The following is a 25564-nucleotide window of genomic DNA, read 5'->3' as shown; positions in this document are numbered from 1 at the left end:
AATAATTACAACAGAACCAAATTCCTCAACTTTGGGTTTTTTTTATTTATTTGGTTGAAACCAGAAAGAGTCTCCAACAATTCTAAGCTGAGTATATATGCTGATTTTATAAATCTTCAAATTCCATTTCAAAGCATTTTGTAATGAATTCGAATCCTTTAATCTCTAATTTTGAGGGCTTTTCTTGTTCTTGTGTCGAAATAATCAAATAATTCTTCATTCTTGGAAAAAGGAGAAAAAAAAAAAAAAAAAAGTCAACTTTCATTGTTCCAAATGTCAGAGCATTGTCCCCCGTGGGCTTCCCAGTTGTGAAGAACCACCCCACAAAGAGAAAACCCTGTTTGAGGAAACACAATTTAACGACGAATTTGTGAAAGACTACAAAAAAAATCACTCATCCCTTGAATCCAAGACTACACAGAATACAAAGTTTATTGAAAACAAAACTCCATTTACTTCCAACTACTACGTACATGGATGGGATTTAAATACAGCATAAACAAATTATAAGTGGTGTCAATTAATTGGCGCCTCTAATCTAATGATTTATTAATCACAGGTTAATCTTCCTTCACACGTGTCACGCATGCAAGGCCACGCCGGCCTGCGGTTGCCTCACCCACCGTCGCCCTGCGTATTATTAATATAAAAATAATAGTTGAAATTAATGTGAGAGTATAATAAGGGGTGGGCACTCCTTGTACGCAAAGATTGTGATATCATAAGGCGCGGAGGTTAAGAGAGTGGGCCACACACCAATGCATGGCCGCCAAATGGACGCCAAGAAGGCAAAGGACGGCATAATTATAAAGGTTTCCTTCACAGTTGGATAACTTCGGCTTGTCAAAAAACAAAACAAATTGGTAATAAAGATCCACGATTAGGTGGTGGAAGAGAAGGAAAATTTTGACCGAAGCAAAAAAATTAGAATAAGAAGAAAAAAATAGGTGGTAAATTTATGAAACACATAAATTTCTTAATCTCAAGCTACAAGTTCACTCATCCCATTAGCTACCTCAACCTCAAATAATTTTATGTTATGAAATTTTTTGCATCAAGAGATAGTAGAAAATCGATCAAATCCAAAATAATTGGTTTGATTTCATTTAAATTAATTAAACGCTAACAGATCCAATAAATCTGAGTTAAAGGGGGAAGCGGCATGATGCATAGAAATCATTCTACATAAGAAAGGGGTTTTGTTTAACATAGTCAATATAAAGCAGTATTTGAAAATTAATAAAAAGGTGGCCTTGGAATTTCTTGTGATGGAAGGTTAGAATCAACAAAGGCAGTTGTAGTTCTTCACGTTTCACCTTTTTATGAACAAATTTAATTGTCAAGACAGAGAGAAAAAAAAAAAAAAAGGGAAGGAGGAAAGGAGGTGAGGGAATTGGATTAGACTGTGGATTGCTGACTTGGGATTTCTCATTTGCCAATCACGTGGCCAGCTCGTCAAGACCACAAAGCTCACAGCTAAGACTNTTTTTTTTTTTTTTTTTTTTTTTTTTTTTTTTTTTTTTGTTCCATCATTTTTTGTTTATGTAGGCTAACCTAATAAGGTCAATAACATTTAAAGAAAAATCCTACCAATCCTAGAAACATATCAAAAGGCAATAGTAAGGGGAAGTCTCCATGAAGCAAAGGGAAATATAGAAATTTAGAACAAAAAGAAATACCCATCAGAGAAGGAATTTTCATCAATTAAAATTATGTATGCTGACCACTTCTTCACCCAACCACTCTTATAAGCTGTTTGTTTTGGACAAACATTAAATAAGAGAGGTTGCTTTGCGTCCCTGCAACAAAAACATTTATCTATCTCCATTTTTTTTTTCTCCCTGAATCTCTGCAAAAGAACTGAAGAAAAAAAAAATCATCTTAATGTAAAATAAATCCACCCCAGGTAATTTCTGGTTGGTGGGGTCCAGTAGGCAAGTGAGGAACAAGAACAATCAGGATATGATTCCTTTTTTCATGTCCTTGTTTTGTTCAACCTACACATACTTCTCCAGTTCAATGGTTGGTTAGTAAATGCCGGACATTCTGAGACACGCATTTCCAAATCTTTAATGGAAAAACTTTGAAGAAATGCATACTAAAAATTAAATGAAAAACTGAGCAGCAAAGTACCTGTAGTTGGCCACAGCTCATGCCCAGCAGTTACGACGAAACTGAAAACAGCTGCTGCATAAAAAATGTTATTCAAGAAAATTTGAGAGTTTAGATGGTTCGGTCTGATACACAAGTGGATATGAAGAGAGGTATCTCCATGATGGAGAGCAACCCCACCCACATATACTACTCTTATCTTCTACCATTAGGAGAGGAGTACTACCTAACGTATGATATAAGTTAAGCTTTAAGTATCAAACTGTACAAACAAGTTCATACCCATACTTTCTGAACTGAATTTACTTTAGCAACAAGTGAAGGTCTCATAAGTTGAGGTCTGAAATCAAACAGACTAACCATCAAGGGAAAAAAATCCCCAAGAATAACCTAAAAAACTTTTTGAGTTTTAGAGATATCAGCAGAAATTGCTACTAAACAAATTAGAACTGTATGTAAAGTTCATGTCACTCACATCCAATACAAGAAGGCTTATTCTACTCGATCAGACAATCTATCTCGTGTTTTTAGGGGTTGCAACCACTTAGAAATGCACTGCACTGCACAATAGAAAGGGTGAAATTTTTCTTGAAGGCTTGCCTCCTGCAGTTCAGACATTTTCAGCCCTAAACTTCAATAGTGAAATTGCTCAGAAAGCTAAATATCAAATATCTTTACTGAAAGAAAAAAGTCATTCATGAGGGAGCAAGGACCGTGAAGAACTAAATCCTGAATAAAAGTGCTGTGAAACTCAAAGTCAGGAATTGCACAATAGTGTATTGTTATCGCTTACATACGAGGATGAAAACTTTTGACATCGCTCAAACCTACTTAATGTTTACTCTTCCTTTCTAAAAGGCAAAAATAGGAAAAAAAGAAAACTGACACGGCAATGCCGAAGTTGTCAAACTCTTTTGGATCCTATGGAGTTCTTACTCCTTTTTTTCAACTTGATTAATTCCATCTCTTGAAGATTTAGGCGGAGGTGGCTCCGAGCATGCCTTCAGAACAGCCTCATTCTGGAAAGAAGGAATACTACGAATTAAGAACACATATCACCAATTTAAAAGATGTTTTAAGAATGGGTAATTTTTCATTTTATAAAAAAACAATATATAAACAAGAACGAGAACAGAACAGAAATTCAAAATAGAATTCCATGGTAACAACCAAAAGGCAGAGCGTCTATGTTTCCAAAGTACAAATACAAAGTATAAAAATATGGAAAATTTAGAGGAGAAAATACATTGGCTCTAGAATGAACCATCTTCAGATGGATATATTTCGAAGCATCATTTTACATACAAGTCAACTAAAAATAAAATTTCTGGAAACCAATCTTTACATAGGCATACAAAAAATCAATCCTGAAAAAAATGGCGTCCAACATCCAATTACAAAAAATGACTCCAATCCAAAAGAACAAAACCAAGATCATAATTGTTCCCAATAAAAAAAAAAAAAAAATTGAGAGCCTCCTTCGTTCAATGTTTCCTCCCAAAAGGAATTCATTAAAATTGTGTCGATGTAGCAAGTTGGAAGGTTTACAAGGACACCTAAGATGAGGATGGGACTGCCAACCTTTGGAAGGGGAGTTTTTTTTTTATCTATCAAAATTGAAAGAAAGAGGCATGTGGAGGATGTAGCTCATTTACTGAGGGAGTTCCAGTTTGCTAACTTCCTTTGGAGTCGATGGACGAGTTTTTTGGTTTTAGTGGGGTGCGGTGTGTAACAGAGATAGACAGCCATTGCTAGAAGAGGTGCAGGCGTATCCACCCTTTAGAGAGAGGCACGGTATTGTGGAAAGCTAGTTTCTTTGTTGTTTTATAGGGGTAGCTAGCTTAAGAGACACAATAGAATTTCCACACAGAAAGAAGTCGAATGAGGAGGTTTGGGAGCTTGTTAGGTTTAATATTTTCTAGTGGGTGTCAGTCACTCGATCTTTTTGTAATTATGGTCTTGGTCTAGTCCTTTTGGATTGGAGACATTTCTAGTTTTGGCTCTTGTTCTTCATCTTTTGGGATTGTTTTTTTTTTTTATGCTCTTGTATTCTTTGATATTTTTTTTCAATGGATGATTGATTTCCTACACACACACACACACACACAAAAAAAAAAAAAAGTCTTGGGATTTCTGTATAGAGGTAAGCAAAAGTAGGTGGAAATCCAAATTCTCCAGCTATGATTTTAGGAATCTAAAATAAGGAGCTTTGTTGTGGACTGGATAGTATCGAGATCTGAAGATTCCTTACAAATCTTGATATTCAAAATATTAAGCACTTATTCCATGGAAAGAGAGGAGAAAAGAAGGATACATTAGCAATTAGCAAACCGAAGATAAGGAACTTGGACAACATTCTTTTCCACATTGAAACGCACAATGTAGCCACTTTGGAGGCCTCTTGAAAAGCGCCTACTAAAGGGAATCAGCTACAATAACAAAAGAGGAAGGGAGCAGAGGCTTACCATGCTTCATACTTCTAAGAGTAAAGACTATATCTCTAGGTTTGTCATCGATGAAGATGGAAGAGTTTAATCTATAAAGGAGATCAACTTCCGTAATTTCTTCTGAAAACCTTTAGCCCTTAAAAGGAAGTTCTTTCCAAAACCTTTAGCCTTCAAGAAATGTTAATTGAAAATGCTTCCGTTTCTTTCTTTAAACATATTCATCTATGAGCTGATTTGCTATGGCTCTAGGATTTCCATTGATGATAATCAAGAGTTTACACTAGAAATGCAAGTATAGATCACCTTCCTTAATTTCTTCTACAAACCTTTGTCCTTTAAAAGGAAGTACTTCCCAAACCCTTTAGCCTAAAAAATTTTAATTGGAAAAGCCAATGTTTCTTACTTTGGACATTCATTTATGAGCTCGTTTAATACTAAGCAAGAGTCAAAACTTTGCATTATAATAATAAAAAAAAATAATTGATCGTGAAGTACACAGAGCTCCTTAAGCTGATCAACTATAATCTTAGAGAAGCAAGGGATAGGCAGGCTGACAGGGCAAAAGTCTTTTACTATTCTTCCATATGATCTCCATGAGGATGTCAAAGATGGCTTCCTTCAAAAACTTGTGAATGATACCATCCTGGGAAATAATATATATTTGGAACACCTTCATAATGTTTACAAGGATGCTTCTAAGACATTTTTTTTGTGCTGAAGAATTCAACAAATAAATCCATTGAGACCCTGGAAACCAAGCCATAAATAGCAAACAAAAAAAATCCTCCTTTGAAGTCAGATTTGAAAGGTGAGCTTTGAGCCCTGGGAATTGGATCCATTTCGAGTTTGAAGCTAGAAAACTAATCCCCTTTTTCTAAATCGTCTTTGAACAAAAAAAGAATTTCTTTTTCAATTTGAAGGTTGTTGATAAGGATGCACCATCCAGACTTAGGATTTCAGAGAAAAGATTTTCTTCCTTTTGCTGTCAACTATTCTATATTAGTTGGAAATTTTCATCTCCTTCCTCCAATTCGAGAGATTTTTGTTAGGATCGCTCAACAACGCACACTCGATCAAGATGAACACAAAGAATAGGAGAGAGAAAATTCAAGGAGGAATATTGGCTAAAAGTTTTATTGATGATTTCAGTGTGTACAACAACAGAGAATACAAATAATGAAGAAAAGTATGGGAGCACGGCCTATATAAGGTTTCAATTTACTAAATATATCTTTAGTATAAATAGGCATCAAGCTACATATCCCAACCATTTTCACACTCTCAAAAAATAAACTTCCTTCAACATTATGTTTTGGAGTTTGAATTAGAGGGTAATTAAGAAGGCTTTTTAGGATGTGTCAACAGGAGAAAATCCTTACAACTCATCATGGGCTTTAAGATCAACAAGATTGTTGGCATTATTGAGAAGATGTTGCCAAGAATTTCCTAATTCCATCATTTCAGCAAAGACTTATTTTTTTGAGTTTGCTAATCACGCCCCGGACTGGCCAGTCCTTTAAAGGAGAAATCCAATTTTTTTTCATAAAAATTTATACATATATCTATAAACTTCGATGGCTCATCCTCTCCAAGATCAATCTCCCATCACCCTCCAGTCAAGTGGTCCCTTTCTCTGCTCTTTTTTTTTTTTTTTCTTTTTTTCTATTTTCTTTTTCATATTCATGAGTGTCTGAGCCATTGGCCCTTTCGTGAATGCAAACCTTTGGCTGTTACAGTATCTAAAGTCCATGGCTTGTTGTCACTAAAGGCAGCTGCAGATGTCAGGTTCGAAGGACTTATGTCAAATGGTTCTTCCCCCGGTCCCTTCGGCAGAAAAGCCATTTCACATATTGCATTGCTGATTAAACTTGCTTTCAATGAGTCTATCTAATCTTGAGTTGGCCCATGAAGATTTCCTCCATGCTTATCAACTTGAACTATTCTACATTCGAATGAATGCAATAATCAATGTGAACATGTAACTGGTAAGGTAGTCATGCTTAATATTAAAAGTTCAAAACATTATTTTTCTTCTTCTTTTTTTTTTTTTTTTCCTTTTTTTGTGGACAAGATATGTTACCTAAACACAAACATGTGCATAAATGGAAGACTTCAAGGGAAGCTAAGACATTACCCAACTCACTCTAGCCAAGAGATCACAAAATGGATCTCCATGGCATGAATCAAAACAAATTATAAATACAAAACTCATTAACTAGGCAACTCCATCCAGAAGCTAAAAGGTTGTGGAGAATCAATTCTCTTCCTAAAGGAAACAAAATTCCTTTTTCAAAGTGTACATGGATGGGGAACCATCCACCTAAAGTTTGTTTCCCGAGCTATTTTGATCAGAAAACTCAAAAGTTTTCAGTAGATACATGCGATTAGATACTCATGAAGCCTGACATTGTAGTTTAGAAGAGTCCCTCTCACATTTAGACACCAGAGTGGGTAGTTTTTCAACATGACTTCCTTGATATTTTTTACAACCCAACAACCTAATGCTAGAAGATGGAAGATCCTGTATGTAAGTCTATGTTTGATCCTCTTTCTTATGGATACTATTGTTGATCTTGACGAGAAGGTTCTTAATCTATTTGGAAAGACAGAGTTTCTAAAGTACAATTGTGTCTCTAATTGGAACTTGGAAGGGTTAAAAGCCTAAAACTGACTGCAGAAAAAGGAACCCCAAAAGTTTATTGACTCCATGTTGGCATATTCTTTGTAAAACCTCCTAAGAATATTAGAACCATCTCCCATTCACCATTCTCCTATTGCTAATAGCTGGGAGATTCTGCACAGGTGTTTCAGGGTTTCTCGGTGTTTTCTCGTATTAAATAAGGATGTCTTCTTACAAATCTGTGGAAATTCTTCGGAAGGAAAAGCAAGATCCCATTGAAAAATGCAGTAAGAGCTCTCGTGTAAAAAAGAAAAACAAACAAATAATTTTGGAGGATAGAGTATCACTGACCTTGACAGAGACTGAGATTTTTGGCTTTAGTTTGACGTACTTTTGTCAGTTTCTTTTTTGAAATTATGATGTTATAATGATTCCTGTCAATTAGGATAGCTTCTTGGGGGGGGGGGGGGGGGGTGCGTGTACGATATCTCCCTCTTTTGCATCCTCCTTACTTTAATGAGATTCTCAAGGGTCTTATTCAATTTAAAAACTCGAAAGATACCTTTGCAACCAACAAAGGAAAATGAAAAACCCCTTTCTTCCCTAAACAACTAAAATAAACAAAAATAAATAAATAAATAAATAAAATTGAACGATGAGAGAAACTCTTCCACAACCAATTCCCATTTCAGTCATATTTGTGATTTCAACCTACTTTTTGTCCAATTCCCATGTAAGCCTTCCTCGAGAAGTCAAAGCAATCCAAGAAAGCCATACAACCAAATTGGTATGTCATGTTTGCGATCTTTGACTATAAACAATGGGTATACCTCCAGGCTTCAACCAAAACTAAAAGGGCAACTATATTAAGCAGATGGAATTATCTAACTCCTACATCATTTCTGTATATAGCGACAAAATTAAAATATATATATATATATATATCATTTCAATTAATTTGTGATGCTGCAGAATTCTCTGCACAGTGCATGATGAATCCTAAAGCTTAAAAGCAATCCAACCACCTATGAGATATTTTTTTTTGAGTTCAACTACAATTAGGGGATTCAAACCTCAAACCTCAAACCTCATGATCCAGGATATATATAATTATGCTAAGTTATGCTCACTTTGGCAACTATAAGCGAAATATTTGAGCAGAAAAATAACAGAGATACCTGTTTAATGCACCATAAGCAATGGAAATGATGTCAAATAGATATCCTGACGTAATGCACATCCCTGGTCTCATCGTTAGCAATTGTAAGAATCCTAAATTTACTTCTTCTGCTCCGATATTATCTGTATTATTTACCCTACTCTTCGTGCAATTATATCTAAGCCCCCAAAAGTTCTACTCCTAAAACCAACTCATAGCAAGGCATTGCCAGATAGTCGAATATTTGATATTTATTTCCAGACGAACCTCCAGAATTAAATAAGAAGTACCGTTGCGTGGAATGAAAAATATAAGACAATAGAGTATACAAAGAACCATGAAATTATCATTTGCAGAACCTGATGGCGGGCATAAAAAGGAAGTGAGATTGGAATTGAGAGAGAACCTGCCAAACTCGAAGAAGCCTTTTCTTGGCGTTGGCTTTACGGGTTGTAGTGAGTTTAATTCTCTTCCAGACTAAACCTCCAGAATCGTGCTTCTTCACAATCTCCAGCACCCGAGTCCCCCAAAATGCACCCGCCATCTCCCTTACCGCGGCCGAGTTTTACGTGTTGCTACTACTAACCAAATGCCCCACAAAGCTTCGGCATCCACTACTATTTCACTCGCCCCTTGTATAACAAATCCACATCTATATATTAAAAACCAAAATACCCTTTAAGTTCTAGTTATAGGTTTGATTAAAAGAATTGGAGTATTGAAGAGGTCTAGGAGGCTAATAATCCTACTTTTTCCTTGGTTACTAGGGCAGGAAATTAGCATTAGGATCAAAAAAATGTTTTTTTTTCCTTTTAATTTTCGGGTTGGCAGTAGGACATGCACATGCAATGTGGTCCTTTAATATATAATAATAATAATAATAATAATAGTAAGCTTGGGATAGAGACTTTAAATTTGGCCCTCCGCAGTGCGTAAGGTCGTTCTGGTCTGAAGGACACGTTTTTCAAGCATATTGGTGAAATTCTACCTTAAGCTCCAATATATACTTCTACGTGTATCCAATTAATTTAAACATTATGCCCGATCAGTAACGTGAAATACGCGTGGCTTTTCATCTTTTTCCGCGATCTACTATACTACAGGTTAAATCCCATTGTTATTATTATTATTCTTAATATCATTTTGATTTAACACAACACAGAAGGGATTCAAATTCAAGCTTCTAGACAGAACATTTTTTAATATATCTTATATTCTTTAAAGAACTTTATTGTTTAATTAAAATCAAATATATTGATCATCAAAATCAAAAGGCATGTATTTAGAGAATACAAATGTTCTAACTTTTGATTTTTGTTTTTTTGTTTGAAAAATTTTAATATAACAAACGTGGAAGGGAGAATCACAATCAACCTATAAAAAAGAAAAAAAAAAAAGTATTAGAGCCTTTTTCTTAAATAAAAAATTGGTAAATATTCTGTCTATATAAAGTCAACCTAACTATTATAAATTCACTAATATCTCTATAATTAATAAAAAATCAATCCATTCTAAATATATATTTTAACCTAACTAAATGGTTTCTTTAATTAAGACAAAATAATTATGCCATTAAACAAAGCTCGACTCACATCGACGTCAGTGATGGAATAATCTCCGTCGCCTATCGGGTTCTACTTGAATGGAACAAAACTATCGCCTATCAAACCGTTAGATTCTCGCCGGTGAACGACAGATGAGATATTAAACGTCAGATCTGTTTATTTTGAGAAATCTTTATGCAGATACACCATCTTAATATGGTTTCTGCTTCACTAGATTTTACGCACCCCGACTGTAACAGTAGCAGTCGTTTGCGGAATTTTAATTATTAGAAATCAAAGAGTAATTAACAAAAATTAGAAAAAGAAAATCCAAAAGTAGAAATTGAAGAAAGGGAAAAGAAATATAATTAATTTTAGGAGAGTTTGGTAAGGTGGTGGCTTGCAGTCTTCAAACCCCTCCATTTCCCCAAATCCCCCGTCTGATCGGATCCAATTTGCAGTGATCTAAACTCCATAAACGACAGTCAGGTTTGCTTCTTATGCTTTTCCATCTTCGTTAATCCATGAATCGTTTTATCTTCTAGCTGCCACTTTTTTCCACTTAAGCTATGTGATTTTTTCCAATTGATTTTGCAATCAAGGTTTTCCAATCCGGCTTCATAAGTTATTTTTGCGAATGCATCACCATGTAACTGATATTGTTGTGGATGGTGATTTAGATGTCGATGTCGTTTTTTTACTCTCTTGCCGAAGTTGAAAGTGAAACTGGTTGGAAATTGCGTGTAATTGATGTTTGTTGGATATTGTGTGTTTGAAGTGGAACTGGGATTTGGATCGTTTGAAATATGTAAGTTTTTGTTTTGTAGAGCAATCTTTCGCGCGCGAAAAAAAGAGATGTGGGGAATCGTTCGGCAAAAAGCTGGCGCTGCAGCCTCATCTATTTTGGTTCGGTTCCATGCTTTAAAATGAAATTTGTTTTTGCATCAGATGTACGTTTTTTCTCCGATGATTTTAGGTATTTTTCGTGTATGTATGTCTTTTTTTTTTTTTATAGATTTCCGGGCAGTCTTTGCAGAGACTTCGCCCTGCTGCATCGGCATCCAGATACTATTCATCTGCAGCAAAAGAGGTAATACACTGTCTTGTGTCCTTCAATACCTTTTCTTTTCTTATTCAGTTTCAGCTAGTGTTTTCATAGTTTCAATGCATCATGTCCTTGTTGCTTTAGGGTAGGTTTGTTAGGGCCATTCTTCGATTTTGTATGCTGAAATTTTTTTAGAGTAGAGTAATTTGGTTTTTTGTCAACAATAATGGATAAGATTCCTTTTAATTTTAAAGAAAGTTGGTGATCGTAGGATTTTTTTCCTCGTTTGAAAATAATGTTTAGGACTATATTTCCCTTATCTCACTATTGAGTGGGTTATTTATAGTAACCCATATATTTTAGATATTTTTGCATTATATAATTGCTTTCCATTTATTTATTTGTTGAATTCTTCTTATACAGTAGTATTATACTTGAGGAATGCTTATTGCTGCTCAACGTTGTTGTATGAAAATAAAAGGCTTACCATTTTTTCCCCAAAATTTATTCCAAATATGCACAGATGACAGTGAGAGATGCTCTAAACTCTGCACTTGATGAAGAAATGTCCGCTGATCCAAAAGTATTTTTGATGGGTGAAGAGGTGAGGGAGAATAATTATGAACGTTTCTATCTGTATATTACATTGATATGTCTATCCTTTTGGCTAATTTCAAACATTCTAATGCAGGTTGGAGAATATCAGGGTGCCTATAAGGTTAGATTTGTTGAAGAGATAATCTCTAATTCATGTGATATTTGAATGTTTTATTGTTTGTATTGTATTTTTTGACAAATTTTGGCCTCTCTCCTCAAGTAGATAACCAAAGGGCTCTTGGAGAAGTATGGTCCAGAGAGGGTTCTTGATACCCCAATCACAGAGGTTGTTACTTCACCCAGAAATTATTCTTTTTCCTTCAATGTTGTTGAGCTGGTTTGAATTTGTACTGCTACGGTTGAGAACTATATTAAAGGAAAATGTTTATATACTTCTGACCTTAATGTCATCAAAATTTATGCAGGCTGGGTTTGCTGGTATTGGTGTTGGTGCTGCTTACCATGGTCTGAAGCCTGTTGTGGAGTTTATGACTTTTAATTTCTCCATGCAGGTTAGAACCATGAATTGCATGCAATTCCTGTTCATATTGGGTGTTGCTTGTACTATCTAAATTTAAATCTCGACATTGAACGCTGTCTGCTTAATGAAAACTTTGATGAAAGTGTTTTGTTGTTGCCTTGTGATATGCTCTACTTTCCTTCATTAGTTGTTGAAAGTAAATTTCGATTCTAAATGATCTGGGAGCAGTGGTGCTCACTGTTGACTGTATTTGGTCTTCGGTTTTCAAAGTAAATTTGATTGATTACAATTTTTTGTGTGTTTTAAATAGTTTCTAAAATCACGGGCACCAATGTGTTGAGGATTGAGGTGAAAAAACCCTGTGGTAATATTGACCTGTAAATCCAATATAGTTATAATAATTTCAATAGACCATTCATTAAAGTGCATTTGTACTGTATGGATTCCTTGTATAGCTTCATGTTCCACTTTTCTTCTGATCTCAATTTTTTCTCTCTGTGTTAGAGTTGCTTGCTAATTGAATGTATCTATCCTTTGAGCATTTTGGCTGTATTAATTCTTCCTGTTGCTCAATTCTCTAACTTCTCCCTTCACAATGTTTGTCTTTGCTCTTTGACTATCTTTTTGCTTTTTTAGGGCTCAATAGTCACAATATCATCAACTCATTATTAGTATAAATGTGCAAGTCTAATGTAGTGTTTTTTGTATTGATTCTTCTATTGTTTTTTACTCCAACTCTCCTTTTCAATCATTGGTTGTCTCACCTCCTTCTCATTGCTGTAGGCCATTGATCATATCATTAACTCTGCGGCAAAAACAAATTATATGTCAGCTGGCCAAATTTCTGTGCCAATTGTCTTCAGAGGGCCCAATGGTGCAGCTGCTGGAGTTGGTGCCCAGCACTCTCAGGTTGATTTTTCTTTCTTCTCCTTTTCTCTTTCATGTGTGCACCTTGTGTATTTATACATATACATATGTGTGTGTGTGTATATAAGTGTATATGTATGTATGTGTGTGACTTTGGTTATTCACTAGGCTTTATGCTTTTAGACCAAAGCCCTTTCTTGTTTGACTCTTTTGGGCTGCCATGTTTTAGGCTCATTTTTTTGTTAGTCTGTTTCTGAGCTGGCTTTTTGGTATTCTTTCATTTGTTGATAAAAGTTTAATTTATCGATGAAAAATACATTTTTAGGCATAATTTCAAATGGTGGAAGCGAGAAATTCTTGAAATGTATTTCAAATTTTCCTGTACAGTGTTATGCAGCATGGTATGGCTCCTGTCCTGGCTTGAAAGTTTTGGCCCCATATTCATCTGAAGATGCTCGTGGGCTTTTAAAGGCTGCCATAAGGGATCCAGATCCTGTGGTGTTTCTTGAAAATGAGTTATTGTAAGTGGTGAATGAAAATGTTCATATATATTCTGAGAAAATAATCGTTAACTATGTGCACTATCGTATCAGATATGGTGAATCATTCCCTGTTTCTGCTGAGGTCCTCGATTCCAGTTTCACCGCTCCCATAGGAAAAGCTAAGGTGATTCTGTTGGTGCTTTTGATATATTTCAGAAGATGTTTTCTGTTCTGCTATTCATCTTTGATGTTTAACTTTATATCATTCATTTTTGATAGATTGAGAGAGAAGGGAAGGATGTGACTATTACTGCCTTTTCGAAGATGGTGGGCTATGCACTTAAGGTCAGTATCCTAAAGTTATTTTGTTCATGGGGGATTGGTTGTTTATTTTTAATTTGTAAACTTAACTGGCTATGTCAAGGACTAGGTTGACCTGTAAGGGGCAAGATTAGTTCTTTCATGGCTAAATGGGATTTAAAGTATAACTTTCTTGAATATGTATCCCTAAACCTGCTGTTGAGAAGCGATTCTTTTAGTTGTGACATTTTGATTATAAGAAATGGAAATAGAAGTTATCTCACAGATCTTCTGGGATTTTTCTCATGCATTATGTTAGATTTCAAGGAAAGTCTACTCGGGTTCCAAAAGATTCCTTATGCATTTCATGTAAACAGTGATAACTTTGCATTAATGACGTTCCACCAATTGAGATGGATCTGAAGATCGTACCCTAAGATGCTATATTGTTTTACTGGCAACTTCTAGGTTGTAGTAATGGGCAGTTGAAAGAGAATTTACTGGGTGTGGGTGTGTCACATTATATTTTGATTCACATGTTTAGTGGCATTTAAGGATACTTGGATGCTGGAAAATTCCCTCATCTGTCTGTCTATGACTAATTATAATGCTTGGATTGTCAGGCAGCTGAAGAACTTTCCAAAGAAGGAATTAGTGCTGAGGTAATTTTTGCCTGATGATTGACTTTTTCTTTTGGATATATGTAGATTGATTTTGTTTTGTTAATCAAAAGTGTAATTAGCCTATGTTGTTATAGGTTATAAACCTGCGCTCTATTCGACCGCTAGACAGAGCCACAATTAATGCTTCAGTTAGGAAGACCAACAGATTAGTAACAGTTGAAGAAGGGTTCCCTCAGCATGGCGTTGGTGCTGAGATTTGGTTTGTCATTTCCCCCCTCTTCTCATGTTCGTTCATCTTCTTGATTTATTTTGAAGTTTCCCTATTAACTTAATGTGAATATTTATTTTTATGTCGGCAGTGCATCTGTTGTGGAGGACAGTTTTGGCTATCTTGATGCGCCAGTGGAGAGGATTTCAGGGGCTGACATTCCTATGCCTTATGCAGCCAATCTCGAAAGGATGGCTGTCCCTCAGGTTCATTGCCCTACCTTTTCTAAAAGCCTTATATCCACCCTGAAAAGTTTACTGTACTTTCAAATTGAGAAATAAAGAAGAAAGAAATTATATGATGAGATATATGTCGCTGATCTAGTAGCATTCATCAAAAGTTCATTTGATGTGGTGGCAGAGATCATAAAAACTGTAACATTTAGTCCTTATCAAAGTAACGACAGCGAAACCCTTCTCTGGTCAATATCTTTTCAACATGTTCTCATGAAATTTTACCTTTTTCAATGATTTATATACATAATCTTTTTAGTTCTACAAACTAGGGGGCAACTTAGAGCCAAGATTTAAAAATTATAGCTATGTTATATGATTTGTTGAATCTATTTATGAACTAAAGGAGGCAATTGCCCCATTCTTGTATGCTCCACTCCTGATCGTTGGTTTTCATTGCTTGATGGTAATAATTGTATAGATTGAGGACATTGTTCGAGCAGCAAAAAGAGCATGCTACAGAGCCGTACCTTTGGCCGCAACTGGTTGATTTTGCCCTTCCAATCTGGAAAGTTTTTCCATCTTAGGGTAAGATTCAATGACTTCTTTGTCCTTTTCTGTTCCTGTTCCCTGAATCAAGGAGAAATTTCACTTTTCCCTTGTACAATAAACCTCTCGATGACTTTTATAGTCAAGACAATTACAACCATTTTTTTAACGGGCAAGTCCAATCAAAGTACGAGATATTTTTGTGAAAAGAAACATCGTTTCTTGCCAAAATCATCACAGCTATAGGATGAAAATTGGTGGTCCGTGGAAGGATTTGGCTTTTAGTGAATATATTTGACACTTGTAAAATCATATCTGGATTAGCACAGATGCAGGATGTCACGGTCATCGTAATCTACTCTATTCATAGTATGGTTGTGGCACAAGGCAACGTTACATTGTTTCTGTGATGATATGTGATGATGCAAGTTGTTAAATAACTTGGGAGAATATTGTCAAGGACGGGAATTTCGTTTTTTTCAACTCTATTTTCATAGTCAGATGCTTCTTCTGATTTGCCCAACAAACCTTTTGTTTGTCTTGTAAGTTTGAATCTTTCCTTGGTCTTAGCTTTCCTTTATGTCAAAACCAAAGGACCTGCTGGCATAGAATATATACGTATATTCTAATAAATTTATTTTACCATTTTAATCATTTTCACATGGTTTCTATGTTGGTTGGGTTGGTATGAACTGTCTGTTTATGAATCTTTTGTGGTGTTCAAATGCTATTTTAGAAAGTGGGGGAAACATGGACTGGTTTGTTCATTTGAGGAAACATGATTTAGTTTCATTTTAGTTTCGAATAATGATATTTCAAGGTCGTTTGATTAGGTTCTTGCTTTTTTATTAGGAATTTGAAAAACTCTAAACAGAAGTTGCTGTTTTGCCGTTCCTCTTTCTACTCTGGTATAAACTAAGAGCTTCCAACAGTTATTTTTTATCCAATGAGGAAGAAAGTCAGAAGTCAAAATTCTCTGGTAGAATCCTTTCTTGTTACTTCTTTTATAGTTCATACTGCCTGTCTCCGCGTTCTTAATGCACTCTTACAGAAATGTACAGGTGATCAAATGAAGCTGGAGTTTCAATATTAATTAAAACATTCGAACAACATTTTTCTTCTAATTGAAAATGGTCGATTAAAGAGAAGTAGATTTATATAGTTGACATTATGTCTTCTTGACAAATGATTGAATTTTCTAAATGAATTTCCAAATAAAAGTGGGATTGGTTTTGAATATAAAAAAAATGTCTCTCTTCCCATATGAATTTTCGGGTAAGGCGAAAAACTTAAAAAATGGATGACTTGAAAAATCGTAAGGAAAAGAAAGAAGAAGGAAGCGATGTTGTTTGAAGGCCGACAACGTGGTATAGAAGGTTTGATCGGCTGTTGACCTTAATTATTATCTTGAACATTTGGAAAAACATATCGCCATATCATTATTATTATTTATCATTTGTTTTCGTTTTGAACATAGAAGGTTTTTGTTTTCGAAAGGTTTCTCATTTGAGCATTAAAAATAAAACAAGCCATTTAGCGACAAATTCAATGTAGCTAAGAAAAGTTGATATTGTTGTTTAAAGAGAAACAAGTGATTTCTCCTAAGTACGGAGCTGGGAAACAGGAATGTAAGTAGCAAGGAAATTGAATTAAAAACAACTGATTAAATAATAGGGAAAAACAATTCTAAACTAGGCCTTAAATGCATGTGGATTAGATCTCATGTGCGGTAGCTTCAAAATCAAATAACGAAAATTGAAGTAAAAGAAGTTGGTATTTGTTTAAAAATGGAATTCCTAAACTGTGCTAAAATATTAGTAAAATAGCACCCACTTCCTAATTGCATTTATTACAGCTCTTGTACGTAAGCGTGAGAAGGGGGAAAAGAAAAGGCGGCCTCAATTGGTTTAAAGTTCAATTTTTACATTTTTGGAAAACAACTCAAAAGTAAACACGATTATTAATTGTAATGAATTGCAATGTCAGGGAAGTTCGGCTCCCATTGAATCCTCATTTCCCCCCACATATTTATTGTTATATTGTTATTACTTCACACTCCCAACACAAATTAAAGCATAACTCTGATTTGTTTTTCTGTGACATTTATGGACGGCTGCTTCCAATTTCTTCCGCCTCTAAATTCAATGTGTTATCTTTAAATTTCAATTCAATAATAATATATGGAACATTCACTGCTTTTTTCATGCTTGCTCTTTTAGTTCAACGCATTTTATTTCTTTTTATGTGCTGTCCTCGTATCAAAAAATTATACCCACCCAGCATTTGGTCAGGATCTTAAAACAAGAACAAAATATTAGAAAGAAATTATATTAGAGTATTTCGGAATTAGTGTAATAACTAAAGATGGAATGGAAAATGACCATTGATTGTGGAACGCAAAGAAAGGGAATTAATAATAATTAAAATATGATTGGAAGATTACAATAATAATAACATTTCTAAAAAAATAGGATTAAATAAAAATGAATAATTGTGTATCCTCCCGATCAATGAAAACACAGTCAAACTGGAATGATCAATTCCACTAATTGTGCACGCTTTTTTTTTTTTTTTTTTTTTTAATATACATATATATAATCATTAAACTATTGTTTTTGTTAAAATAAATAAATAAATAAATAAAATACATTTGAAGTCAATATAGGAGAGGAAGAACGACAGGGTTTGAGTTTTTTTCTTTGGATCGAAATGGGAATTAATGAATATTATTAATTGATTTTTGGGTCTTCCATTTCTGCCTGACGCAAGCTGAGAATGGAGGAGTTTGAACGAAGAAAAAATTTGCATTGAGATTGAGGGCTTTCTTCATCTTGCACATCTCCTCCTCCTCCTCCTCCTCCTCCTCCTCCTCTCTGCATCTTTATTTGCTTTCCCCTCTTAGACTTCCCGAATTGCTTCGATTTCTTTCCCTTCTCCGATTTCGTGAAGGGATACACCAGAAAGGAGCAACAAAATGAAGACTTCTTTGAGGAAGTTGACGGGTTTTGGACTGCACAAGCACGAACCTAAGGGCCGTGTAGATCCTCGTCCTTTGGCTCAATTGGATGAGCTTGCTCAGGCTGCTCGGGTATTTTATTTATTATTATTATTTCTTGCTTCTACCCTTTTGCTCTCTCTCTTTGCCTTCTTCGGGAATTGCGAATTCTATACGAGGGTTCTTCCAGTTTTCTTCAATTTCATCCTGAGATTTTAGTTTTGTTTTTCAGTAATCTTCTCAGTCTCGTGAAGTTTTTTAGCTGATGAACTTATCATTAATAGTGGGATTTTGTTTCTGGCAATTAATTGAGATTTATTAGAAGCACGAGGAAGAATGGAAAGGGGAATTTTAGGGTTTTGGCTCTGGCGGGAAGAGATTGTATTCTCTTTTCCTTCCTTTTCTTTTTCTGCCCTCCCTCCTCTTCCTTCCCTTTTTCGTAGGAGTGTTTCAGGATTGTTTAGGTGTTTAGAAACACAATCAAATTCTTACTGGTTAGTGTGGTATTGTGCTTTCAGGACATGGAAGAAATGAGAGACTGTTATGATAGCTTACTTTCTGCAGCTGCCGCTACCGAAAATAGTGCTTACGGTAATTTTTAGATCAACCAATGTTCCAACTCATTGAGTTTCTGTTAACTCTCTTTCATATCTCGTCCCAGCTGCTTGGCTCAGGACAGTGTTATGATGGTTTACTTCATTTACATTTTTCGCTTACATTTTCTCTGCAAACAAAATGTCACATGACATGAATGTTTCATTTGTAATGGTCTTATTTGATTGTAGATTCATTTAATGATAAGCTTTTTATCAGTATATATGCAATTGCGAAGGAATGAATAATAATAATAATAAAAAAGAATCACCAAGATAATTGAATCATAAACAGGATGCTCTAATGCACAATACTCCGTGACGTGAACTCTATGGCTGTTTTAGTCAATGTTGCTGCACTGTTGAGTAATTATTTGTGGTGGTTATTTTTCAATTCTCGAAAAAACCGGTTTGATGGATTTACTTGTTTTGTTCCAACTCTTTTCCCGGTGGATTTTCTTAATAATATTTGAATACATCTTGCTGTTTCATTCACATGCTTTGGCTCTATGTATGAATCTCAAATTTATTTCTTTTAATGCATAATGCTGCACGACTCTTTCACTTTCATGATATATAATTTTGATTTTTAGCCTTCTTAAATCTATGGGGATGCCAGATTTAATATCATCACCGTTGGCATTACTGGTCCTGCTACTTCATTATCTAATTGAGGTTCTTATGCCTTATTTTCAGAATTCTCAGTGTCTTTACAAGAAATGGGTGCATGTCTTCTTGAGAAAACAGCACTGAATGATGATGAAGACAGTGGTGCGTTAAATCTAATTTTTTTTTTTCCCTCAATGCTTTTAATTACAATAGGCGTGTTAATGAGGGGTGATGTCGATACACTGATAATTACGTAGGTGTATCTGAAATTTAGCTTAAGGAAATGCCGTTTCTTGGCGCAGGCATATCTATTTTTGAATCCTGGACTATATTTTCCAAAAAGAGTATTATGAATGGAAATGTCTTCTCATATTTCTTTTTGCAATTGTGCTGAGACCTGTATATTCTCAAGCCTTGAGATTGTGGTGCATCTTTTCCTTTTCTTTATTTTAGGTGGATTTTTTAACTTCTATTTTTTTTTTTTTTTGATTTGGTGGTCGCTTCATTCTCTTAGCTTATTGCAATCTTTTGCTGATCAGTAATTTTTCTGTTACCAATAAAAAAATAAAATAAAAACTTGTGCTAGTTGCATGAAGTTACTTCCTGTTTGAAGCATTTTTGTGTGTTAAACATTTTCTAGGCGTTGTTGGCTTAGTTGTTATTATTATCTCAAACCTGGGATTTATGAGTTTATGTATACTCTTACCCCCATGCAGGTAAGGTTTTGATAATGCTGGGAAAGGTGCAGTTTGAACTCCAGAAACTTGTAGATCGATATGTGAGCTGGCCTCTCTCTCTCTCTCTCTCTCTCTCTGGCATTCTATCTATCTACGTATCGAATGTCAAAGTTCTTGGGTTTTGAGTGCTAAATTCAGTACTGTCAATTTGCCAGCGATCTCATATTTCACAAACTATAACACGCCCATCTGAGTCTCTTCTGAATCAACTTCGAACTGTTGAGGTATGTCTAGATGGTTTTTTGATCTAATTGTATATGGCTGCTGTTCTTTCAGATTTTTATAGTAATTACTGCCCACAATCTGCAACTGGCCATGCTACCTTGTTTGTGGGCATCAGTTTGTAATGAGTTACTGTTGTATAATATAATGATCCTCCATCGTTGATCCTCAATGTTTGGCCATTCATGTATGTACGGGCATCTAGTTCTCAGCAATGAAATTTGTATTGAAGATCTACTAAGTTCTACAGAACTACTTCTAAATGGTGAAGGTTTGTAGTTAGCTGCTGTCCGCATCCCTCTACCCTTTAGTTGTTTGTGGGATGTTTTTACTGGAATGACATCTACAGGATAGTGGAATAATCTGGACAAAAGTCTTGAACGCTGAGATACACTTTTCCCTTCCTTTTTATTTTCATGTTTTGGACAGTGAACGGATAGTTAGTCACTGAAGGCTGAAATAGATGTTTTGGAAATTCGAAATCCTAACTGTTTCAAGAATAAGGAAAGTCTCGTTTACTGTATCTAATTATCTCAAATTGGTACATGTACAAGAGTTCAAAGCATGCAAGTTTGACTGATCATTTTCTTGTTTTTAGTAATCCCTTTTCCATTTTCTTGGTTGGTTGTTAATTTCCTCCATTTTAGGCATTTGTAACTTTTCAGTTCTTTTCTGTGTGTAGGTGTAAATGTTGACATGATTATTATGTTAACTATGCAGAATATATTATAAGTGTAATATAGATATCTCTCTGGGCGTACCATCATTTCCTGTACATTATTTATCTTTATTTTGTTTGTGAATAAATTGCATTCAGCACGCTGTGCAGTTAAAATTTACTTGGCTTTATAATTATATCTCGGGAATAGAATATTGATATGAAACACTTAACATACTGACCTTCACTTGGATGCAGGAGATGAAAAGACAATGTGACGAGAAAAGGTTTGTTGCAAACAGCTGTTCTTACTTAAACCCATATGCTTATGAGAACGTGGTTGTTAGATTAATGTTCTTTTTAACGATGTTTTCCCATTTCATTGTATGATTCACAGAGAAGTATACGAGTACATGAGACTAAGGCACAAGGAGAAGGGGAGGTCAAAAACCGTGAAAGGAGAGAGCTTTACATTGCAACAATTACAAACAGCTCGAGAAGAATATGATGATGAGGCAACACTATTTGTTTTCCGGTTGAAATCTTTGAAGCAAGGACAGTCTCATAGTCTTCTCACACAGGCTGCTCGTCACCATGCTACTCAGGTTCCGTTGTCTATTTCTTTGCCCGTTCTTTTTCCTGTTTAAGATCTTCCTCTTTGTTTCCTTTTTCTTGTTTTTGACCATCTTCTGCTTGAAATCAGTTATGTTTCTTCAAGAAGGCACTTCAATCACTTGAAGCAGTGGAACCACATGTCAAATCACTGACAGAACAACAGCACATTGATTACCGATTCAGTGGACTGGAAGACGACAGTGTGGATGATGGGAATAATGATGGTGTTGATGATGATGATGGCTATGATGATGGGGATGATGGAGAATTAAGTTTTGATTATGGGCAAAATGATCACGATCAAGATTCATTAAGAAATTCTAAGGTGATCATTTAATTTTAAACATCCACCCAATCATTTGAGAAGTCTTTTCCTTTCATCTGTACATTTCATGGGACATTTGAAACATGGCATAGGGAAACAGCTCATTGTATATGGTCTTTGTAGATTTATCTAAAAAGCTCAATCCTTTTGTAATTTCCATGATTTGGCCCACTGATCGAAGGGATTGGCTGTAAACCTAAATTTATGTTTATGGGTCAAAACCATGGTAGTTACCCATACTGGATATTGGATGGCCTATGAACTTCTTGATGTCATATATTCTAAGGTCGCTTATCCCTGATACATATATATATATATAAGGCTGAAGTTGTATCACAATGATTAGTAGGTTTATGTAAGCTGCATAAGTTGACCAGAATACTCCAAATTATTAAATGATATAAGTACTTTTGTATGCATATTATGGATTTCTATCTTTACCAACCTTTTCATTTTGGAAAATGATGTGTTCTGCATCATGTTTATGTTTATGTTTATGTAGTGTGTTGGAAAAGCAGGATATATGGGTAGGAGAAAAGGCGTCATACATGGTTTAGTTGTTGAATTTAAGCTCTCATGTATTTGTTATTTGTGTAATATGTGTATCATTGATGCAGGTGGACCAGTCAGATCTTGCATTTCATCATGTGGAAGCTGTGAAGGTACACACAGTATCTTTCATGTATATTATGTATTAATAATAACTACAATTTTAGATTTCTTCCCTTGTGTTATTATCATGGAGAATCATTCTGTAGATTATGTTGATTGTAAATATCACTTGTTTTATAATGTTGGTTAGTGTATGAGTACATGCGTGCGTTACTTTTTCTGTCTTGATAAATTGTATGACTTTGGCCATAGCTTGAGTTCTTTATCAATTTTTCATTTAACATCATCGACACCTGAGAAGTACAAAGAAAATGCAGTCTGTCATCTTCAGAAATTTACATTTGTCTGTGGCTTCCTGCAGGAAAATCTTGACAGAAATCGTAGGAATTCCTTTTCTTTTGGTGGTAGAACAGTAAGCCAGTCTGCCCCACTTTTTCCCGATAAAAAATTTGATGCTGCTGAAAGAATAAGACAGATGCGGCTTTCATCAACCCGGCAGTTCCACACATATGTTCTACCCACCCCTGCTGATACAAACGGTTCAATTTCTGGGGGTCCTGCAAATCCGGTATCTAACACCACACAGACAATACGTCAGCAAAATTTATGGCGGCACTCATCACCATTGGAACCAAGGAAGTACAACAAGTTAGTGGGAGATGAAAATATGTCAGGACATGCTGCTGCAAAGGCGCAGTCTGTATTGAAGGAGAGTAACACTAACGCATCATCCACTCAGTTACCTCCTCCTTTGTCTGATGGGTTGCTACAGCACAGTCTAGCTGCTGCTTCTGATGCTAAAAATTTTAAGAGACTAGCCTTTTCGGGCCCTTTAATAGGTAAGCCATCAACTAACAAGCCTGTTACAATAAAAAACCCCCAGTTGTTTTCAGGTCCTCTCTTGCGAAATCCAATACCACAACCTTTGTCATCATCACCAAAAGTGTCCCCAGTTGCTTCCCCTACTTTTATTTCCTCACCTAAAATAAATGAGCTTCATGAGCTTCCTAGGCCTCCCATTAGTTCAACATATAAGTCGTCTAGACCTTCAAGTTTAGTTGGGCACTCTGCTCCTTTGGTATCCAAAAGCCAAGGACTCTCTACTGCAACTAAAATTGTTGTAAGGAGTGCAGCATCTCCATTGCCAATGCCTCCTCTTCAAACCATCACACGCAGTTTCTCCATTCCGTCCCGGAGTCCTAGGGAGACAGAGACCTTATTTCATGAGCCAAAGCCTCTGGAAACCGTTCGATCTTCTGAAATGGCACCAGACTCATCTTCACCTCCCTTGACACCACTTACCTTTTCTAACAACCGGAGTCATACATCAACAGGTTCAGAGAATGGTCCTGCAAGTTAAAGGTAAGAGAATCCTTTCCTGTCGATTAATCTCCATGTCTGAAATTTACTTTCCTAATCTCTTCAGATATCTCGTGAATTAGGTTTTATACTATTTGTGAATATTCAGGTGAACCTTAATACTTGAGGTTTTATATTGAAGCATGGGGTGGTTGACTGTGTAATTTCTTGGATGGATATGAGAAGTGGCATTAATTTTAGTTTAAATTTGTTAGAAGTTTTTGACCATCTTTGGATGCACGGGGCATCTGGATATTTGATTCTCGAAATATATTACTAGATCCAACGAATTTTGTGATTACTAATGCCATATTGTGACACTGATAAACGATATTACCATATTTTATTTACAAGTACATAATATCCATGTTGCTTTATGCTGATAAATGATGGTATTTATGTTCAAATCTTTAGCCGACCTATCTTTATATAAGATTCCAATGATAAGATGCAAGAGTTATTGAAAATTTTATGAATTTGTTTCAAGCATAAAAAATGCTACATGAGACAACCGTGAAAGTCAATATCTCTCTATTACTTTCATTGTTGTTCATATTCTTTTTCCTCTTTATACTAACTATAAGATGAAGGTCAATTGAGATGGATATATTGGACATACTGAGGGGAGGAACGATATCCATTGGAACCACTTTAGAGAAAAGGAGATCCGAGCGCATTTAGTAAGCAATGAAGGTTTTTTGAGGTGGAATATTTTTCATTTTGAGGTGGTCACAGGCAATTTCCATGAGAGGGACTCATGACTGTTGAACCATGCTGAGTTAAGTCAGTAGTAAGAATTAGGTTGTGTTGGGTAAAGGCGAAATAAATCAACAAGATCGCCCTCTTATGTGGTAAAAATTTGAAATAGAACATTAGAAAAGCTAGATATTTGTGGCTTGTTTTGGAGTCCTTGGATTTTTCATTCTGTTTTCTGCGCATGTCTATCTTGTCTTCCAACATTGATGTATTTATTTTCAACAGGAGCAGATTGATGAAACCTTATGTGGGGATTCTAGTCGATTGATGGCAGTCGGAAACGGTCAGGGCCGAACATAGTTGTTTCCAACCATCATCAAGTACAGGTCTAATGTTGTAAATAATTCCTCATCTATTCTGTTCTCATTTCATGGTGACAATTTGGCACGTAATTAACTAAATAATTGCCATCGGGTTCATCATTCGACGAGTTTTGTATCTCCCCAAGCAATTAATGGGGAAGAAAAAAAAAGGAAAATTTTCACCCATCCCCCAAAAAGAACCTAGAATAACAAAAATTATTTTCCCTTCCAATTTTGTACCCTTTAGTTTACATTTGCTAGGTTGAGAAATGAATGCTTCTACAAAATGTTGAATGTACTGTGACATTCTTCTTTCCTTCATGGATTGAGTAACCTTTCTTTAGTCGATATGGGAAGATTGTGTACACAAATTCGACGTTAGATAACACTTTTGTTAACGGTTGACCTGTACGACTATTATTCTAGTTGTATATGCATTTATGCAGTTGATGTGATTGATGTATGAGTTAGATTTGAATTGTGACATTTTTTTTTTTAATACTCTTGAGTGTTT

General features: G+C 35.4%; 4 protein-coding genes across 10 annotated transcripts; 2 read left to right on the top strand and 2 right to left on the bottom strand.

Moving 5' to 3' along the window:
* Nucleotides 1-478: 478 nt before the first annotated feature.
* On the bottom strand, nucleotides 479-2669 carry LOC111497672. 4 transcript variants are annotated; one of them, XM_023148544.1, is made up of 6 exons: nucleotides 2588-2669; nucleotides 2395-2502; nucleotides 2134-2187; nucleotides 2002-2046; nucleotides 1680-1860; nucleotides 479-630 (listed from the first exon to the last, which is right to left on the bottom strand). In XM_023148544.1, the coding sequence occupies exons 2-6, from the start codon at nucleotides 2396-2398 to the stop codon at nucleotides 561-563; spliced, it is 354 nt and encodes a 117-aa protein (XP_023004312.1). In that variant the 5' UTR covers nucleotides 2399-2502; nucleotides 2588-2669; the 3' UTR covers nucleotides 479-560. The 4 variants fall into 4 exon arrangements, with proteins under 4 accessions (XP_023004312.1, XP_023004311.1, XP_023004313.1 ...); XM_023148543.1 differs by having other exon boundaries at nucleotides 2395-2669; XM_023148546.1 differs by lacking the exon at nucleotides 479-630 and adding an exon at nucleotides 1073-1316 and having other exon boundaries at nucleotides 2395-2669.
* A 143-nt stretch (nucleotides 2670-2812) lies between these two features.
* On the bottom strand, nucleotides 2813-8989 carry LOC111497673. Its single transcript, XM_023148547.1, has 2 exons — nucleotides 8745-8989; nucleotides 2813-3131 (listed from the first exon to the last, which is right to left on the bottom strand). Exons 1-2 carry the CDS (start codon nucleotides 8880-8882, stop codon nucleotides 3045-3047), a joined length of 225 nt encoding a protein of 74 aa, XP_023004315.1. The 5' UTR covers nucleotides 8883-8989; the 3' UTR covers nucleotides 2813-3044.
* A 1231-nt stretch (nucleotides 8990-10220) lies between these two features.
* On the top strand, nucleotides 10221-15650 carry LOC111497694 (pyruvate dehydrogenase E1 component subunit beta-1, mitochondrial-like). The gene is made up of 15 exons (XM_023148584.1): nucleotides 10221-10371; nucleotides 10710-10788; nucleotides 10898-10972; nucleotides 11451-11531; nucleotides 11619-11645; nucleotides 11748-11810; nucleotides 11950-12036; nucleotides 12789-12914; nucleotides 13260-13393; nucleotides 13466-13538; nucleotides 13634-13699; nucleotides 14278-14316; nucleotides 14412-14536; nucleotides 14637-14751; nucleotides 15200-15650. Exons 2-15 carry the CDS (start codon nucleotides 10738-10740, stop codon nucleotides 15266-15268), a joined length of 1131 nt encoding a protein of 376 aa, XP_023004352.1. The 5' UTR covers nucleotides 10221-10371; nucleotides 10710-10737; the 3' UTR covers nucleotides 15269-15650.
* A 2334-nt stretch (nucleotides 15651-17984) lies between these two features.
* Nucleotides 17985-25513, top strand: LOC111497690 (uncharacterized protein At2g33490-like). 4 transcript variants are annotated; one of them, XR_002720651.1, is made up of 12 exons: nucleotides 17985-18355; nucleotides 18781-18853; nucleotides 19552-19626; nucleotides 20181-20242; nucleotides 20357-20425; nucleotides 21340-21368; nucleotides 21479-21686; nucleotides 21785-22021; nucleotides 22639-22683; nucleotides 22995-23995; nucleotides 24718-24843; nucleotides 24980-25513. XR_002720651.1 is itself a non-coding variant. In XM_023148579.1 (11 exons), exons 1-10 carry the CDS (start codon nucleotides 18242-18244, stop codon nucleotides 23991-23993), a joined length of 1911 nt encoding a protein of 636 aa, XP_023004347.1. In that variant the 5' UTR covers nucleotides 17985-18241; the 3' UTR covers nucleotides 23994-23995; nucleotides 24980-25513. The 4 variants fall into 4 exon arrangements, 2 of the variants coding, with proteins under 2 accessions (XP_023004347.1, XP_023004345.1); XR_002720650.1 differs by having other exon boundaries at nucleotides 24974-25513; XM_023148579.1 differs by lacking the exon at nucleotides 24718-24843.
* Nucleotides 25514-25564: the final 51 nt, after the last annotated feature.

The sequence above is a fragment of the Cucurbita maxima genome, unplaced genomic scaffold, assembly GCF_002738345.1.
Source record: "Cucurbita maxima cultivar Rimu unplaced genomic scaffold, Cmax_1.0 Cma_Scf00024, whole genome shotgun sequence".
NCBI lineage: Eukaryota > Viridiplantae > Streptophyta > Magnoliopsida > Cucurbitales > Cucurbitaceae > Cucurbita > Cucurbita maxima.
Note: the sequence above shows the minus strand (reverse complement) of the source record. Positions and strands in the feature narration are given on the sequence as shown.